This window comes from Aulonocara sp. 'chitande type north' Nkhata Bay, linkage group LG1 (genome assembly GCF_057382095.1).
Source record: "Aulonocara sp. 'chitande type north' Nkhata Bay isolate Kocher_YH1m ecotype deep benthic linkage group LG1, A_spYH_male_GT1.1, whole genome shotgun sequence".
In the NCBI taxonomy this organism is placed as follows: Eukaryota; Metazoa; Chordata; class Actinopteri; order Cichliformes; family Cichlidae; genus Aulonocara; species Aulonocara sp. 'chitande type north' Nkhata Bay.
This window is the reverse complement of record NC_141344.1, coordinates 36869411-36889417: the sequence shown is the minus strand read 5'-3', so window position 1 is coordinate 36889417 and position 20007 is coordinate 36869411. Positions and strand designations below refer to the sequence as shown.

Here is a 20007-nt window from a genome sequence, read left to right as displayed (position 1 = left end):
GTGCATTTCCGCTCAGTCACTGACAAGAGAGAGATACCGGGGTGTTTATTACCCACTTTGACAAGGGGATAAAAGTTTAGGTCAGTCTCATCCTCCAAGTGTAGTAATCCTAACCAGTAATACCTGCTGAACATGTAAAGCACTACTGGATTATAAGATTTGGCCGCTAGCAGCTTTCTGTACATAAAAACAAATAAGATTGAAGCTCTGAAGCGTACCTTCCTCTCCTCCCCTGCATTTTCTTCATACACAATGGCCTGCACCTCATTCCTGTTTTTCATCAGCATCACAGACAGGTCCTTATGTGGAAACTTTCCCACGGTGAAGGAAAAGTAGTAGGCTCCAGGGATACGACAGCGGAACAGACCAGACTTGGCATCAAAGTCCCCACCGATGTTGACGTAAACAGCGTCAAAGGTTACCGTCATCTTTGGTCCACCTTCCATGCTGCTGGTGCGAGCGACCGAGAAAGCTGAGCGCAGCTCTACATCATCAAGCAGGCGGGCGAAACCCCACGCACTGCCCATGTGACTCAGGCACAGCAGGACAATCAACAGGCCGGCTGGGAGCAGCATCTTATCTGTAGACAGAAAGAAAGAAGGGACACGTTTACCTCAAATACAGGTTTGCAAAGTTTCAGTCACACATCTCAGAGTTTCAGTCCTAGCTGCGGTTTTTGTGACAGTCTATCATAGAAAGGTTTCCATGGATCACTTGGCAAACAGCAGTGTATAATCAATACGTGACAGGGAAGTTAGGATATGGAATTTCCCTTGCTGCCTTGTCTTACTCCATGATTCCGAGTGGGATTTAATAAATAACCCTGTTGTGTTCAATCTGCTTAAACAGCACATCAGCTCCAGCTGCCTGAAGCCTTGTGTTCATTTATCTTGCTGCTTAGTGGCTGGAACATTTGTAACGGTTGTTTCATTAATTTCCACAGCATCGTATTCGTCCCCTTCACATGATTTGATATACCAATGCTCATAGTGAACTAGCACATGGAGATAAATGGAGATAAACCAGAACCCATTTCTGTGGAGAAGAGTTGGACTAGTTTTTTTCTGTCGATGGTTTCTTAATCATCACCATGGCAACACAGTAACGTGGTGGCTAACACCACTGCCTCACACCTGAAAGTGTTTGCCTCGTACCTGTGTGAGTTCTCTCTCCATCCCTCATCTCAGAGACACGTAGTTGGTAGGATTCAGATAATTGGTGATCCTAAACTGCCCAAAGATGTGAATGTGAATGCACACACACACACACACACACACACACACACACGCACACACACACCTGTAAATGGATGGATGCTGCTTACGTGCTGTCGCAGCCTTGCTTTGCTGCTGTCACTGCCCTTGAGGCAGTCACTGACCTCCTGGATGTACCTGAGCTACTCTCACTGAGTCAGTGTTGTCGGCACACTTGAACCAGCAGAAACTTCCTGAAATTTAGCACCAACTCAAAACATCACCTGACAAAAATGTCCATCGTAGAGAATTATGGACAATAATAAATAACTGAGCTTCAACTGTTAAGCAAAGGCCATTTACTGCATATGAAAGATGACATTGCTCCATCAAGCTGAGCTTTTTGTCCACTGCCATCTAGATCAGTTTTAAAAACCAAGCCGAATTTTTGGCCTGTCTTAGAAGCTGAGGAACACTTCACTCTCATATGGTAGCAACTCGTCTGTCACAGCACGACTGCCTGACACAAGCTCTGAATCACACCCTGTGTTTTTATCCTTTATAATTTACAAAATAAATATAATCTTGCCTTCAGTAACACTGTTACTGTAATAAGTGGACAAACCTGGAGAAGCCAAAGCATCACTTTCTTGTCGACTTCATTACAATCAGGTTTTCTTCTGCAGTCAGAGAAGCTGCCCCTTCCTGGTCATGACAGACCGTGCAGTCATTTCAGCCACATCTGTCATTTGCACAGTGGAGGCACATATTTGTATCAACATTAGAACCACACTGGACAAACCCGACCCCCATACAGTGGAGCAACTACACATTTGCACATCAAAAACGACAACAAAAAAAGCTTTTCAATGAAAGAAAAACACGCAGTCCCAGAGCAGGGTTTGAATCACTCAAGCAGTTCGTGCTCAGTAAAGGAGGTATTGTGTTCTTTATTAGCAGCGACAAGCGCTTTCATTGTCTTATTGTCCTCCCCCAGTGAACCAACAGGAAGTAGACACACACACACACACACACACACACACACACACACACACACACACACACACACACACACACACACACACACACACACACACACACACACAGGTGGAGCTGCAGGGCTCTGAAAGCTTGTCAGAACAAAAGGACGAGGCTTAACATGTAAGGAGCAGAGACTCGGGGGAGTGGTCTCCATGTTCAGCACAGCGAATACATGATCACCACCTTAGTTTTACATTTGGACTTATTACATATAACAACCATCCACTCACAAAACAAACAATGCAGAACGTTAGAGAATATGAAGAAAATTAGATGCAGTTGTGTCAACAATATGCTTCAGTATTTCACACAATCAGAAGAATCTGAACTCTAATTCAAATTGTGAGCAGACGGTGGAGTTTTATGACAAGTGACAGTGAGGTATCAGAAGGTTTATATAGTCATAAACCCTGTCACACACTTCCCCCCCCCAAAATCAATACTTGAGTCACCTGATGCTGCTACTGGCTCTCTGTACTGTAGCTGTGAATGCTCTCATAGCGAGGGTGCTGCTGTGCTCTTAAGGTTTGGTGTTATACTCCCTCCCAGGCCCTCACGTAGGTACCATTCATTTATTTTAAACACTATAGCTGATAAAAAAATAAAACAATAAACATGAAACTCATTAAATGAAACATTTAGAGATAAGTGGTTAATCCATACTGTCAGATTCATTTTTTACACTGTGACATATCTCAGTTATTGTTTTATTTTGCAAATGTTGACAGATTATATAAGTGCAGGATGTGGAGCTGGTTAGTTTGCAGCATTGTTGTAAAGTTTCCTCTAGATTTGGCTGTGGTTTCCATGGTAACTGTTAGGTTAGGTCAAGGTCAGTTTGAACTGGAATGACTGACGGTCCTGCTCCATGAAGAAATTGAGTGCAGTGTATCTTACAAGACAAATTAAAAGTGAGTAACATTTCCCGACCACACTGCAGGTTTCTCCCGTCTCACAGGTTATTTTTGCAGAGGAAGGCACTCTGGACTTCTGGGTGCTGCTTATTTTGTTAAACCAAATGTCTGCATATTTTTATATCATATTTTATGATGGATCTTTTACTGGTGACCTGACAAGGCTAATCTGCCTACCAACCCAGACGACAGCATTGCACATATGTTCAGCATCACAACTGCAGAAAGCTGGCATGCTGTGGAAAATACAAATAGAAACAGAATGCAAAGATTTTATTTACAGTAGAACACAGACAGCAAATCAAATGTTTCAATTGAGAAAATGTACCATTTCAGTTAGAAAATAGGTGCTTTTGATTTTGTTGACAGCAACACATCTGAAGCTGGGCCATGTTTACGAACGTGTAGCATCCCTTCTACTGACGACAGTCCGTAAACATCTGGGAAAATCAGGGATACCGGCTGCTTTTGGGACACGAATGTCGACTCGTTCTTTTCTGATTCTTGACTGGATCTTCTTTGCCGTGTCTTTCATTTCATAATGCTCCAAATATTTTTTATTGGTGAACGGTCTGGGCTGCAGGCAGCTCAGTTACCCCGCCATGCTGTTGTAAAAATTGCAGTGTGCAGTTTTTGTCTTTGTCCTGCTGACATAGACAAGGCTGTATGTACCTTTAGCATTGATGCTGCCTCTCCAGATCCAGTTCCACAGGCACTAACACACCTGATTATCATCACAGATGAAGGCTGCTGAACTTGTACTGATTATAAATTGTCCATCTCCTCTTCAGTCCAGATAACGCAAAATAATAAAAAAGTGTGTGACCACAGAACAGTTTTCCACTTTGCTCTAGTCAGCTTACAGTTTGGCGCAGAGACGACAGCAGTGTTTCAGCAGTGCTCACACATGCATGATGCAGATTTGTGGGCAAACATAGACAGTGATTTCTAGAAGTGTTCCTGAGCCCATGCAGAGATTTCCATGACAGAATCCCTTTAGTACAGTTCCACCCGAGGGCCAGACTATCATTCTTAGAGTCTCACACACTTTTGGTCACATTATATTCCACTGCATTATGTTTTAATTTACACTCTTACACAGTGTTCTTGTTCTTTTGGAAATGGTTTTATGAACTGCATGTTTTTACTTGGGTTAAATGCACAAGCTTAGACGCACAGACTAACATTCACTGTCAAACCAAACACAGTAAACACACCATTACTTTGTGCAACACTTTTGCAGTAGTGTAACAGGTTTGCATGCCTAACTGGTGAGAAAAGTGGAAACTATAAGACTTAAAACAGGTTCATACATACAGGCTGCATGTACACAGCACACACACTGACTGGGGATAACGTTTTGACTCCTTAAGCTTGTCCAGTTTTCTAACACATTAACTTTGAGGACACAAAGGTCATGTCCTCCCCAACAGAAGGGAACAGAATAAGATAAGATAAGATAAGATAAGATAACCTTTATTAGTCCCACACGTGGGAAATTTGTTTTGTCACAGCAGGAAGTGGACAGTGCAAAAGTTATGACGCAAAAATTAGAATACAATAAGAATAAATACAGTACACAGCTGTACAGAATAGAATAAAATAATATACTATATACAGTAGAATAAAATAGAATAAAAATATACAATAAGATAAAAATAGAATACGAATGCTATATACAACTGAGTAAAAATACAACGATGCCAGAAAAGATTATTGCACTTAGTGTTATTGCACATGTGTGGATGTGTGTGTTTGTTCAGTTAAAGTCTTTGTTGTGGAGTCTGACAGCAGTGGGGAGGAAAGACCTGCGAAATCTCTCCGTCCCACACCGTGGGTGCCACAGTCTCCCACTGAAGGAGCTGCTCAGTGCTGTCACAGTCTGCTGCATGGGGTGGGAGACGTTGTCCAACAGGGATGACAGCTTAGCCGCCATTCTCCTGTCACTCACCACCTCCACTGGGTCCAGAGGGCATCCTAGAACAGAGCTGGCCCTTCGGATCACCCTGTTCAGTCTCTTCCTGTCCCCAGCAGAGATGCTGCCGCCCCAGCAGACCACGCCATAAAAGATAGCAGAAGCCACAACAGAGTCATAGAAGGTCTTCAGGAGTGGGCCCTCCACCCCAAACGACCTGAGTCTCCGCAGCAGGTACAGCCTGCTCTGCCCTTTCCTGTAGAGGGCGTCTGAGTTATGAGTCCAGTCCAGTCTGTTGTTCAGATGAACACCAAGGTACCTGTAGCTGTCCACAGCCTCAATGTCCATACCTTGGATGTTCAGTGGTTGCAGTGGAGAATGCTTGTGCCTGCGGAAGTCTACCACCAGCTCCTTGGTTTTACTGGCGTTGATCTGGAGGTAGTTCAGCTGGCACCAGTCCAAAAAGTCTTGAGTCAGTCCTCTGTACTCCTTGTCGTCCCCATCAGTGATGAGGCCGACTATTGCAGAGTCATCAGAGAACTTCTGCAGGAAGCACTGGGTGGAATTGTGGGAGAAGTCTGCAGTGTAGATGGTGAAGAGGAACGGAGCCAGAACCGTTCCCTGTGGGGCCCCCGTACTGCAGACGACCCTGTCCGACACACAGCCCTGAGTCCTCACATACTGTGGTCGGTCGGTGAGGTAGTCCAAAATCCAGATAGTGAGGTGATGGTCCACTCCAGAGTTCTCCAGCTTGTCCTTCAGAACCGAGGGAAGAATAGTGTTGAAGGCACTGGAGAAATCAAAGAACATGATTCTCACAGTGCTTCCAGCGGTCTCCAGGTGAGCGAGGGAACGATGTAGGAGGTGAATGACGGCATCATCCGCTCCAATGCCAGGCTGGTAGGCAAACTGAAGTGGGTCCAGTGATGAGCTTGTTAGGCGCCGAAGCTGAGCCAGGACCAACCGCTCCAGGGTCTTCATCAGGTGGGATGTCAGAGCCACCGGCCTGTAGCTGTTGAGGTCCTTGGGGCGTGAAGTCTTTGGCACTGGTACAACACAGGAGGTTTTCCAGAGCTGTGGGACTCTTCCCAACCTCAGGCTCAGGTTGAAGAGGTGCTCCATCACCCCACACAGTTGGTCCGCGCAGGACCTGACGACCCTCGAGCTGATGCCATCTGGGCCCGCTGCCTTCTTGCCATTAATCCTCCTCAGTTCCCTCCTAACCTGGGTGGTTGAGAGAGACAGGCTGGAGCCTTGTGTTGAGTGTGTATTGGATGCTGTTGTTGGGGGTGGGGGGGAGTGAGCAGGGTGAATAGAGGAGGTGTGAAGTGTCTGAGGTGTCAGAGGTGGAACAGCAGCAGTGGGGGTGCAGCAGTCTGCAGCCGATGTTGAAGAGAATGAAGAGATAATCAGCCTTATTCACTTCACATGCATGAAATCATGATGTTATGGCTGATCGGTGTATATAACTTATATGAAGCAGGAAATAGGTCCGTATATTTTGTTCTGCTGGGATTTTTACTGGCTGTTATTGATTAGAATTTGTTCTCATGACAAACCGGCATTGTGGCGTCTTACCTCATCTAATGTGCAAAGTGTTGTATATTATATGGTTCTCTATAACTTGTAATCTTTGAAAGTTATTTACTGGTGAAACTAAATGTTCTTCTTGTATGGCTATACTAAATCGACCTCTTTAAATGGAAACTAATTATAGTGGTTAATTGTACTTAAGGCACCGAGGCACAACTGATCACTTCTGTGTGATTACTCGTCCCATTGCAGCAGAGAGAGAAATCTTTTCTGAGAAAGCAAATAGTGCTGCAGATATCATAATTTTCCTTTATGAATCATAACAGTCTTAAAAAAGCAGATGATGCAGTAGTTAGTCTTGTTCACATAATGGCACCTTACATTAAAAAAATAGTGTTTGTCTATGTAATGGCAGCAGTTTTAACTAGTCATGTTGATTCTCCGCAGAGAGACGCTTCGGGTTCAAACAGTAATAAAAGAACAGATCAAACAAACTTCCTCCATAATGAGCACCCATGGGAGTAAAGCACAGAGCGAAGCAACAGAACGGGATGGAGCTGAGTAAGTCCATTCAAGAATAAAGAGTACATGGTGATACTTTTTCAAAAAATTTAACTAACGAGCCTCTTTCTAGTGCCCTGCACAGTTCTATAGTTAAAATGCACCTCAGGTGCATATTTCGCTTTGGCTGACTTTCTTGAAGTTTAGTGTTAACATTATTATGCGCGGAGCATTGTAATTGTGTGGTTACAATTATCTGATTGTACAAGCTTTTTTAGTATGCATAACACAACAATATCTGTTACACACTGAGTGTGTTTGACTATGTGCTGCTCAGTGTGTGCTGCAGTGAATATTCTTCATTTTAACCAGAAACAAACAGAAAAACACTAAATGGCTATGCTAGCTGTACTGAGGTGTAGCTAACAATGCTGCAAAGCACTACTTTGAGCTGAACATATGCTAACATATGTTCACTGATTATGCTAACACATCGATGTTAAAGTAGACCTACTGCTGTTTCTGTCATGTAAAAGTGTATGACGGTCATATGGACAACACAGTGGTGCTAGCACAGTAATCCCTGTTGGCCAAAAGCCCCTTTAAGCATGTTAACTGCCTGAGCATGGTAGCATGCTAACATTTGCTATACAGCATGATGAGTAGCATACCACGACATTTGATTAGTTGTTGTAGTTTTACTCAGTAGCAGGGTGTCCGGTGATTACTGCAGTAATAAAATGACATAATGTATTAAGGTTAAAAATAAATAATACTAATGTAAGTACCGCAAGCCCAGAGGTCTGTAAACAATAAGCACTGCAAGTAAGATGAAGTATTGGCTCAGATACGAGTTATCTGCCATCTGGCAACAAAACGCCTGAAGATAGGGGCTGCTGCCTGCAGAGGCTCAGTCATCACGGGATAGCTGACTTTCATATTTGTTCACTCTGCTGTTAATTGTGTTTCTAATTTCTTGCTTCCCCACAGGCCGAGACAGACTGTGCAGAATTGGTGAAGCTGCTAATATTAAATAGGCTCCAAGTCACAGGCAATTTGTTATCTATCAGTCAGAAGTGTAAGTTCAATAAGTTATTGGATCATAATATAGATGTGTATATGTTCTGAAACCAAACCTGTAACAATAAATTAATAATTTGTGGAAATTACTTTAGTGTTATGTTACTGAAATATATTTTTGTTATTCTTGAAGCTCAACAGCTTCACAAGTTAATTACCTCGTTGGAGTGTACTCTTGTTTCAAGAGGACAACAGCTCTGTTTAACCCTCCTGCAAATAAAACCATATGTTAACTTAATGTGACTGCTAGCACTCGGCTGTGATGGCCAATACAGAGACTGAGGGAAGCCATCAGACTAACATCAGCTGTGACAGATATAATATGAGGAAATGTATCAGCTAATGAATTTGACTGCCATGAATCTTATTTACTATTTCTTTTTACTAGTTACTTATCTCCAAATGTCTGTTCATACGTCGATTTCTATATTTAACTGGGCTGAAGCCAGAATTCCCTTTTTGAACAGCTTACGAGTCCAGCAGCTTCTTCTGAGGGGAATACTGAGTAGTCTGAGCAGACTGGGAGATCCCGTTATGGTCCCAGTGAGTCCTGGATATGTTCCTTTTAACAAAAGACGTCTGTTCTTCCATGTGCCAGAGGATTTACTATGTACTGGAGTAAAACATCTCCTACCCTCATTCCCCTTAAATACTGTTTGTGTTTTCTGGCTTTTTGTCTCAGGGCAACAACAGAAGTAGGCCAGAGCTGTGTTTACATACACTGTAGAATCAGGTGGAACTGAACACATGAAAAACAAATTACAATAAGCAAAAAACAAACAAACAAACATGTAAATGCTGCCATCAAACTGCCTCTTTTGTCTTGCCTTCAGACTGCTCAGTAGTTTATCTGTAGTTGTCCAGATATTCGGTGAGTTCTTAAACTCCATGGTATGCAAATATCCGTGTCAGTACTAGCTGTTTCAAAGTGCCAGGAAACATGTTCTGGGAAAATCCACAGGGACTGATTCATTACTCAGTTCGCCAACCAACCGGATGTACGAGTTGGCGCTGCCGCGATACACCTAATCCACCGTGCCTACATCCATCTGGACAGGACAGGAGGGGCTGTCCAAATGATGCTCTTTGATTTCTCCAGTGTCTTCAGCACATTTCAAAATGTCCTGAACAGTGTTGGGTGTAATGCGTACTGTAATTAAATTACTTTTCCACTGAAAAAGTAGAGTAACTAATTACTGTTCATTTTTAGGTATTTTAATTACAGTTACTTACAATATACTTACAACGTAGAAGTAAGCTCTGCTGCTTTAACACCGCTGTAGTGCAGCTGCGCGTCATTTCGCACCAGTTTGCTGCATAGTCGTATTCTAAAGCGGAAGATGTCGGACTCGGCTGAAGCGAGTGGCTGTTTTATGAAATGGACATATTCCCATCTCTTCACTTTTCTGAAACAAGCAGACAAGAACATTACAGTAAAATGTAAGCTATGTCTTGGGGAGAAAAAACTATCGGCCGCTGTTAATAGCACGAGTAATCTACTGAAGCACCTGACACGAGAGCATAGACGAACACTTCTGAGTGATCCTTGTTCATCATCCATGGATAACACCGCGACAACTCCTGCTAAGCAGGCAAAACGTGATTTTACTTCAGCAGCACAGAAAGCGTCTGAAGGTGAGCTTAAAAAATGATTGCGGGCTACATTGTGGAAGAGATGCTACCGCTGCGTACTGTAGAGTCTCCGTCTTTAAAAAAAATGTATTTATTATTTAAAGAGTTTAATTTCTATTGTTTGCCCATTCAAGGTTTATAGGGATTTTAAGAAGTATTTAGTTAAATTACTTATTTAGTAATTAAGTTACTTTTCTGACACAGTAATTAGATAAGTATTTTAAATACAATATTGACTAAGTAATTAGTAATTAGTAATTAATTACTTTTTTAAAGTAACTTACCCAACACTGGTCCTGAATGACTGTCCTGCACATTGATACACCTCTTAATCCTTTCAGAGTGTTGTTTTGAAGACCTCCAGAATAGTTTTCTTATATGTATCAAAATAAAAGCATAAACTTGGATTTTTAACGCAGATGCAGAACATGAAACACTTATAGCTGAGATATTTCCTCACTGGTCAGAACTGCGTTAAACACAGATTACTGTACGCTAGCACATTCACATTTAAAACTGTGTCAGACACAGAAGTTTGGACGGCCACTGCAAGGAACTGTGTCTTATTCCCTTTTCACTCTGCCCCCTGTACACATAGGCAGTGGCATCTCATATTCAGAACAGGATCTGCAGCTACCGGATACCGGATGAGCTTTCAGAATACCTGAGAGTGGTAGACTAGTGTGTGTTCAACTATTTGCAACTGAACATCAACACACCAAATGTGCTGGAGGTACAGGATTACCTCACCTCTTCTTTCCGTTACAGTAAACACAGTGCAGATGGTAGCGGAAGAGTCAAAGTTCATTTTGCAGCTGTGGAGGCTCCAGCTGTATTTTGTACAGACAGAAGATTTTTTGAAACTTCTTTTCCTAATGAATGTTTTCCACCTTCTTGGCATTTGGTTAACTACAAAAGCAAGTTGTGTAATTAATGTATTTGCCATAAAATACATGGAGTATGAATCATGTGCTTTTGCACTGTTGTGTTCTGCCAGTTTAACTCCAAGTCCTTCACCTTGCTGGAAAATCAACATTATCACAGAAGATGAAAGGTTGCATGCCTCAGTGACAGTCGCAGCAATCTTATCAAAAGAGCTCTGATCCTAGAGGGGATCAATCACTGTCTGTACGGGACTCCCCACCACTCAGCTGAGTGATAAAGCAGCAGCACAGAGCTGGTTGTGTGTCTGTTCACTGTATACACAGCATGAGTGTTACAGAGCTGCTGTATTTTCTGATGGCTAAAACACAAAACACAAAGCATCCTGCATTTGAAAAGGCATCCATCTTCCCAAGAGATTCAGAGATTTGTGCATTAGCCAAGAAAACCACCATCTGCAGTCATTTGTATTTGCCAATATGTGCATACATGGAGCGAGAGGTGGAGAAGAAAAACTCCAAGATCCCCAAACTGATAGTAGGCATTGGTGAAAACTGATAAGATATTCATTCAATTTAAGTCATCAAAGTAGGAACTGGGTTAAGGTGGGTTGCAAAGTGGCTTGTTGGTGTAAGCAACTATAGGCAGAGCAGTTAGAGAAAGAATCAGCTGAGCTTGATTTCATGGCCTCCCTGAACAAATTGTTTCCCCAAATCTAAGTAGCTTTACTCAAAAAGTCTCATCTTGTTGTTCGATGGGGTTGAAAATAAAACGGGCTTGCACAGATGTGATGGATTCAAAGGGGTTTTAAATACTCATCTGTGTTTGTTCTTAAAAGGCCATAATGATTGTTTGTAGAGGTAAAATCATAAGCTATCATACTCAGTTGAATAATAGTTTTTTCACCATGTGATTTCTAATATCTACACTCTCTGTGATCCACAGATTAAGCAGAGACACTGAGGAACACACAGAAATATCTGTGTGTTTTTCAGACAGCAGAAACATGTGAGCCAAACTCCTCTTTGTCTCCAAAGGTCAGCCTGTGGGGGATTTCAAAACCAGCCTTATTCTTAGATTGACCTTCATGCATTTTTGAGTTTGTAGAGAGGATTTTAAAAGAGTCTCACAGAGAATTTCTCTTGTAGAAGTTAGTTAAAATACTACAAATGCATATCAGTGTGGTGTCATGGATTGCACCGCAGTGAACCAAATGTCCTCAGAGACAGCGAATCCTTGGCAGGTTCATTGCTTTACGAGCTTTGTCTTTATTCTTTTCTAATATCAGCTCGCCATCAGATTAAGCACCATCTTGTGTTGTCAGTAGAGTTGGTGCTTCTAGTCCATTTTCTCTCGTGTTGTGGTTCTCCCCGAGATATGCCCCGCGTCTAAAAATAGAGGGAGGAGAAGGGCTGATTTCTCCTCCCTGGAAACAGATCGATACCTGACGATTGAGATGGGAGAGAGAAGGAGGACAAGAGGAGGGAGAGAAAATGGAGGAAAGGTGGAGAAAGAGAAGAACGATGAACAAATCTGGCAGAATTTCTTGGAGTGGATCTAGCTGTTGAGTGGTTACTGGGGATTTAAAATACATTAATAGTGTGTGTGTTTGTGCATGCGTGCTCATGTGGCCTATATAACTTTGTCATGTGGGTGGTGGTGTGCGTTTTTGTGTAGTCTCTGCTGCGTGGGTTGTTGGTGGTGTGTATCAGAAGAAATGTGTGACTGCGAGTGTGAATTTATCTGTGTGTGCTGATTAAAGTTATATTTTTGTGCACATGTGGGTTCACACATCTGAATCATGCTTGTTTCTGCCCTATATAATGTGGTTAAGGTTATATGAACAGTGGGGGAAATAATCCTTTCATGCCCTGAATCAGTAAGTGTGCACACTTACAAAGAAGGGAACAGCCTGTAATCTATATGGTTGTCTCATTTTAATGGAGAGAGGCAGAATATCAACCACAGGGCCCAGGAAATATTACAATATTTTTCAGACAATAAGGTGCACTTAAAATCCTTTTATTTTCTCAAAAATCGACAGTGTGCCTTATGTATGAATTCTGGTTGTCCTTACTGACCTCGAACTGATTTTATGTGGTCAAATATCTGTCAAAAAATGTTGGTAAGCTACAAAGCCGCACCGCTTGATGGATTGTTGGAGCATTACGGCTACCGTAGTCAGGAGCCTCGCGGAATAATCTGGGTCCTAAACTCCATCCGCTTCAGGTCCCAAAGTCTGAAATTCTTTCATCTTTAATAAAATCATCAGCGTTGCTGCTTTACCAGGTGAAACAATTAAGTTTAACATCCAGGCATCCATGAAAAAGGAATTTATTACATTTCACTGAGTTAGAAGTTAGCAGGAAGTTAGCGCACTAGTTTCCACCTAATCATGATATAACATGTTCTGAGTGAGAGATTTCTGAAAATTTCAAACGTACAGCTCTGCTATCACTTCCAACATGAATGAAGACAGAAAACTAAACAGCAGTGACGTTTGTAGGGTTACCGAAGTTGGGCTAGCTGGTATATAATGATGTGCTACGTGGTGGCTAGCGACACAGTTATGTTAGCATAGCATAAACACAGTGAAGCTGGAGGATGAACGCTAACTTTTTTCCCCTTGATAAAAGTTAGCCTGAGGGTTCCCGATGGTTAGGGACATATGCAATCGCATGGCAGGATGCTGTAAACGGACCAAACTTCAGTCAGGAGAACAACTGAGATTATTCATCCACAATACGAGGTTAGTCATTAATATACTGCAACAACATGGGAATAGAGCAGCTGCCAGAGAATTCAACATTAATGAGTCTGTCACGGTACTGGGTCATGGGAGCCAGTGTGTGGGTTGTTAATGTGTCATTTTGTATTAATTTGTGTTCTAGTTTCAGTTTAGCTCATCCAGTCAATTTCTAGGTTGCTATTAGTCCTTTGTTTCTTAATTTCTTTGTGTCAACATGGGGAACTTTACAACATGTAAAGTTCCCCATGTTGTTTATTGTGTGTTATTGGTCATGTTTCTTGCCTGCCTGGTTAATGTTGTCAAGTTTGTGTCATGCCTGCTTCTTATCATGTTTTCCTGTTTATTATGAAAGTCCAGTTTCCATGTCTTTGTGTTTTGGTTTACATTTCCTGTGCATCATTATGTTCATCCTAGTCAGCTGTTTCCTCATGTGTCTCCACTCCCCCTGATCACCTTATGTGTATATTTAAGTCCTTTGTCTCTTACTGTTCTTTGTCAGGTTGTGTGTTATCCTCACCACAGATTTAATAGTTTTCCCTCATTGTTTCACTGTATTTCATAGCATTCCTAGTTACTCTGTGTTCATAGTTTTTCATAGTTCTTTCACAGAGTGTCATTGTCATTTAGTTTACACAGTGTTCTTAGTCCCCTTAGTTTTCCCAGTTTCAGTGTGTCTCTAGAGTTGTTCTCATGCCATCAGCCACAACAAAGGCTCGCTTTATTTTTGGACTTAGTTCTGTCTTCACTGTATCTGCTTTTGGGTCTACCTCATCTACACACCGGCGCACCCCGCCGTGACAGCACGACCTGACCATGTCAGACCCAGCGGACAGTCCAGATGAGATGGGGGAGGAGCTGCAGCGGATCAGCCAGCTCATGACACGCATCTGCGGGTGCATGGACCCCAGAGTGGTGTCCACTGTGTTGGCGGCTATAGACGCCATCCTGTCGCAGCTCCGGCAGTTTCCCCAGCTTTTTGAGGCATTCGACTCTCTGGCCCCCCTGAAGGAGGAGCTTCGCACCCATCGCTGGCTTAGAGAGTGTTGAAAGCCGCAGCAGCACCCACGAATTCACCCCGTAAACGGGTGTCGTCGCCGCTGCCTCGTGAGCCAGAGGCAGTCAGAGTTGGAATGCTGAAGCTCGCCACTGCTCTGCCAGCGTCTCACCATTCATCGGCTTCCTCATCTCCGCCACAGTCAAGCTGCACAGAGGTGGTGGAGGCCATCAATTTTGGTGACGATGAGCGGCAGCAGGTGTTACGAGCCTTTCGGGAGGAAGAGCTCCGTTGGAAGCCCTGGCTCATTTTCGTGGAGGAGCTCTCGCCAGTCGCCCCGCTTCGGACCGGCCACTCACCTTCGCCGCCTCAATCGGACTACTCATCTCCTGTTTCCTATCTGGCACGGATGTGGTTGGAGGACGAGGGGAAATTCAAGTTTTGTCCACGGCCGCTTCAAAGAGGAAGCGGCGTTCACGTCGCCGTCGTGCATTGCTACGGCATGTCTTGCCTCCACTGAGCAGCACAAGGATGCTGTGGAGGTCATGGATTTCAACCTCGAGGAGCGGCAGTGCGCTGCATGCGCTCAACTAGGGGAAGAGCTCCGGTGGAAGCCGTGGTTCACTCCTAACTATGACAAGATTTTCCGGGGAACTTGCCTGGCTCTCGGGGGCCCCCTGAGCTGCCAGAAACTCTCCCCTACCGCTCTGTCAGCACCTAGTTCCCCAGCCTCTGCAATGGTGCATGAGGAACCGCTGTCTGGTTCATTGGAAACCACCATCAAGAAGAAACGGCGTTCGTGTCGCTGTCGCGCTGCGCAACGACTGGAGGTGAGTGAATGCAGTCTTTCATCACCAGTCTTCGTTGAAACATTAGAAGATGAACTAGATTCAGAATTACAGATTCAAGAGTCAAAGTTAAAAGAGACTCATAGTGTGAAGATGGCCGACTGTAGTACTGAGAATGGTGTGGTCTGTTCGTCTGGCTTCTATGCACAAGGAGTAAGACCCACACAGACTGTGAATTCCAGCACTGGAGAGTTTCAGCCTGTGTTTTTGTCACGCCCTTCCAAACAGGAGATTGACGGCTCAGCTGCTGCGCTGACGGGGAATCCTGTGTCATGTGTCCTCCTGTTTGTGAAGACGTTTGTTCAGAGTTAGACAGTGCTGAGTTTCAGCTACCGTATTTTCACGACCATAAGGCGCACTTAAAAGTCTTAGATTTTCTTCAAAAAGTACGGCGCGCCCTATAGCGCAGTGCGCCCTGTGTGTTGTAAGGAGGACGTAGTAGAGAACACCATGAGAACGCTAAAGGGTGAAGTGTGGGCGCAACCCTGAAAATGGCAAAGAGACACGCTTATGAAGCACAGTTTAAACTGAAGGCCATCAGCTACGCGGAGGAACATGGAAATTGAGCAGCGGCGAGAGAATTTAAGATTAACGAATCGATGGTTCGCAAATGGAGGAAGCTAGAAAACAAGCTCCGGCAGGTCAAGAAAACGCAGCTGAGTTTCCGCGGACATAAGGCGAGGTGGCCCGAGTTGGAGGAAAGACTCGAGCGGTGGATCATCGAGCAAAGAACGAGCGGGAGAAGCGTTTCGACGGTCACCATTCGGCTAAAAGCAGTTTCACTTTCACTTTTTATGAAACGGTGCCATTTTTCCATCCGGACCAGGACTACGGTAGCGCAGCAACTTCCAGCGGATTATAAGGAAAAGCTGGCCATCTTCCGCTCCTACTGCAGCAAACACATCGGCGACAAAAACATCCAGCCCAGCCACATCACAAACATGGACGAGGTCCCGCTCACTTTTGACATCCCGGTGAGTCACACTGTGGAGAAGAAGGGGACCAGCACGGTAGCGATACGCACAACGGGGTATGAAAAGTCTTCTTTTACTGTTGTGCTTGGCTGCCATGCTAATGGACAGAAACTGCCGCCTATGGAGATTTTTAAGAGAAAGACTTTTCCTAAAGAGAAGTTTCCAGCAGGAATCATCATTAAGGCAAATGAAAAGGGCTGGATGGATGAGGAAATGATGAAAGAGTGGCTGAGGGAGGTGTATGTAAGGAGACCAGGTGGTTTTTTCCACGCATCACCATCGCTCTTAATCTGTGACTCTATGCGTGCCCATCTCACAGCCGATGTGAAAAAACTAGTGAAACAAATGAACTGTGAGCTTGCTGTCATTCCGGGAGGCCTGACAAAGGAATTCCAACCGCTGGACATCGGTGTGAACCGCCCGTTCAAAGTAAGGCTGCGAGCGGCCTGGGAGCGATGGATGACCGATGGAGACCACAGTTTCACCAAGAGTGGAAGGCAGCGCCGGGCGAGTTACGCCACAATTTGCGAATGGATTGTAGATGCTTGGGCTAACATGTCTGCTGGCACTGTTGTTCGAGCTTTCGCAAAAGCCGGCATCATTTCCGAGGAGCCGCACGGCACAGAAAGTGACTCTGACAGTGAAGAAAGTGAACCTGGCATGTTTGATGGAGATTTAGCGCAGCTGTTCAATTCAGACACAGAGGATGAGGACTTCGATGGGTTTGATTGATGATAAAAATGTGAGTACCAAACTTTGTTTTGCTCCTGCTTTATTTTTAAATACGCACACTTGTATGCTTGTGTGTTGTTGATGATGACGATTACTGGTAATAAAAATGTGAGTAAGGTACCGAACTCAGGTTTGCTCCCGCTTTATTTTTAAATACGCATACGGTACTTGTATGCGCCCTATGATCCAGTGCGCCTTATGTGTGTGTTAAATACAGTAATGGCACACATAACTGAGACTGCGCCTTTTAGTACAGTGCGTCTTATGGTCGTGAAAATACGGTAAGTAATGCGCCGCTAACCAAGCCACAGACAGGAGATTTTGTTTCTAAAACAATTGTGAACAATTCTAGTACTCCTGTAAAGTCCTCTGATGCTGCACTTAGACTAAAAGAGACTTTCACAGATCATAATGTGAATAGTGTGGGCGGTGGGGTGGAGGTGCTTTCTTCTGCGACATATGTTGTGCCAAGGGTTCCATCACAGACTGAACTATGTGTGACCGATGCCTCCCTTCCTGTGTCTGCTCTGCTCACCCCAGAGCCACTTCAAGAAGCTAATGATGGTGTTACTGAGTCACTGGAGAAAGTCATGTTTGGGGATCTTGTTCAAAATAAAGATTTCAATGTACCAGAACTGATTGGTTCCCTAGCCACACCCTCTTTTGGAGCCTGTCTTCAGAGACTGTGTTTCTTCTCCTCCAGGCCCCTCTGCTTTCATAGCAAGTAAAGACATTTCAGAGGTGGCCAGTCCTGAATTAAAGTGTGAACAGACCGTGTGTGAAGTGACAAGTGATAAGGTATTGCCTGCTGTTGTGTGCAAAGAACTGAAAACTATAGATGCTGGTCAAAGACTCACTATGAAACTCACTGACAACAACACGAATTCAGATCATAGAAATCCAAGCGAGTAACATTACTCAACCTGAAATCTGTTTTCCTCTGAATATTAAGCAGGATGCTTCTGAACTGTTTAACTCCAGCACTGTCACCTCCAATCAGGTGATCATGGCTGAAAGTGGGGAGTCCAATCTAACTGTTAGTGAACTTCTGTTATCCCCTCCCAGAGTTAACGTGATGTCTGTCTTCTCTGGCTCTGTAAACTCATCACTAGACGAGGTTTCATGTTGGGATAACAGTGTTACCACCCAGTCACAATCTGAAAAGTCATCTCTTTTCATTAAGGATTCTAGCGCAGCGTTATCTGCACCCATTTCTCCATACAATCTAAATGTACCACTTACCACTATCATTCTGTTGTCATTAACCAGATACATACCTGAGTATTTAATGTTTGTCCTCGAGCCTCACCATAAAGGTCTAAGTCATGTTTTTGTGTGCCAGGTTGTGATCCTTGTTTTTCGTGTGGCTGGACCAGCCCCTCTGAACTTTAAGGAACTGTCATTGATTGAATTCAACCAGCCTATGCTGAATTCTTCTGTGTCTGAAGAGACTGGACCATTTGCCTTTAAGCCAATTAAGACTGCCTCAGACTCTGAGAACGTAAAGACTGCTGGCTCAGGATCAGTGATCATTAACACTACTAATTTCATGGCCGCTTGTTTACAGATTGTGGGCACTATGGACTGTTTTTCACCTGCTCTCTCTCTCTGCATGATTATGCCTCAGTCCTTGGCGCAGGCCACAGTTCAGCCACCTGCTCAATCTCTAGTTTTGCCTCTAGATCAGTCACATGCGCTTTTACTTGCACAAGTAGCAGCTCAGCTCCCTGTACGCTTAGCAGCTCAGCTGTTGGCGCACCCTGCTGCCACGCTCTCAGTTTTGCAGGGGGCCTCCATACCTGCTGGTCCTGCATCGGCTTCCGCTGCTGGCTCAGGTGAGCCAGCCCAGCACCCAGCAGCTTCCATGCCGCCGTCTACATCAACTGGGGGTTCAGGAGAACCCAGCCAGCATCCTGCCTCGCCAGCTGGAGGGTCTGGGGAGCCTAGGATTGCCAACCGTCCCTTAAAAAACGGAATCGTCCCGTATTTAGAAACAAAAGTACACGTACCGTATTGAGCTAATAAGGGACGCACTTTGTCCCGTAATACAGTGAGAATCAAAAGTAGTCTATAAATGTTAATGGAATTAACGCTTTGTTTGAAAACATAATTCCCAGCCCCTCTCCTGCTTTGTGACCAATGAGCTGACAGCACACTTATGACAATTCGAGTATGACAATTCAGATTACCGCTCATCTCATTGGTCGAGGAAAGGTCGCTTGCGGAGAAAATACTGGAAGACAACAGATGACCACAACAAGAAGCATGGCCAACAGGGAAACAAATGCCGACACTGCGGTGCAAGTCTCGGTTGACAGTACACCTAAAGCTGGGCAGACACTGTGCGATTTTCAAACTGCACGATTGACTCACAGGGGTTAGAAGTTGGTAGGTCACGATGCAGGGTCTCACACTATACCGCCCGATGCTCTGATGCGACCTGAGAGCTCACACTGTGCGTCCATAAAATGAAGGTTATAACAGAAAATCTGTCGCTCTCTCCCTCTCTGTCTTTCACTCACACAGACACGCACACCACCACCATCAACTTTGCTAAATTGCTAATGAAAAGCATTGATCAGGCAGCTGTGATAAAGCAGCAATGTAAATCCAACTATTTTCACGGTTGTTGTGGTCGTGATAATTTTGTGATGCCACATTGAAAAGGCTCGGGTGAGCTTTCCAAAGTTCTACAAGTTGTGCCTCCATCGCTTGTGTCCAGATCACACGCTGCACAGCCGTGCTGCTCCGTCTTTTTCACCGACGTTTACGTGTTTGCGCGTGAGCAGTGTGAGCGGCTGTGGTGACACCCTCACGAGCGATTGATGATCGGGAGCTGGTCGTGAGGTGTTAATCGCTTCTCGTTACCCCACGTATACTACACGATGCACGATGAAGGCCAAAATCGGGCCGATCACCAAATCGGCCGCACGACTCAAAAATCGGCTCAAAATGGGCCAAAAATCGCACAGTGTAAGCCCAGCATTAGAGCAGCAATGTTTGTTCCCCTCAGAGAAAG

The 20007-nt window shown here is 44.3% G+C and overlaps 1 protein-coding gene across 3 annotated transcripts in view; it reads right to left on the bottom strand.

Moving 5' to 3' along the window:
- c1qtnf4 (C1q and TNF related 4) overlaps nucleotides 1-20007 on the bottom strand; it is a 54168-nt gene that overhangs the window by 5849 nt on the left and 28312 nt on the right. For 2 of the 3 annotated variants that reach the window (XM_086294499.1, XM_086294515.1), the window contains exon 2: nucleotides 219-580. In XM_086294499.1, coding sequence (XP_086150625.1) covers nucleotides 219-580 — 362 coding nt within the window. Of the gene's footprint in view, nucleotides 1-218; nucleotides 581-1818; nucleotides 1926-20007 lie in introns of those variants that run through there. The other variant, XM_086294510.1, reaches the window with a different exon arrangement.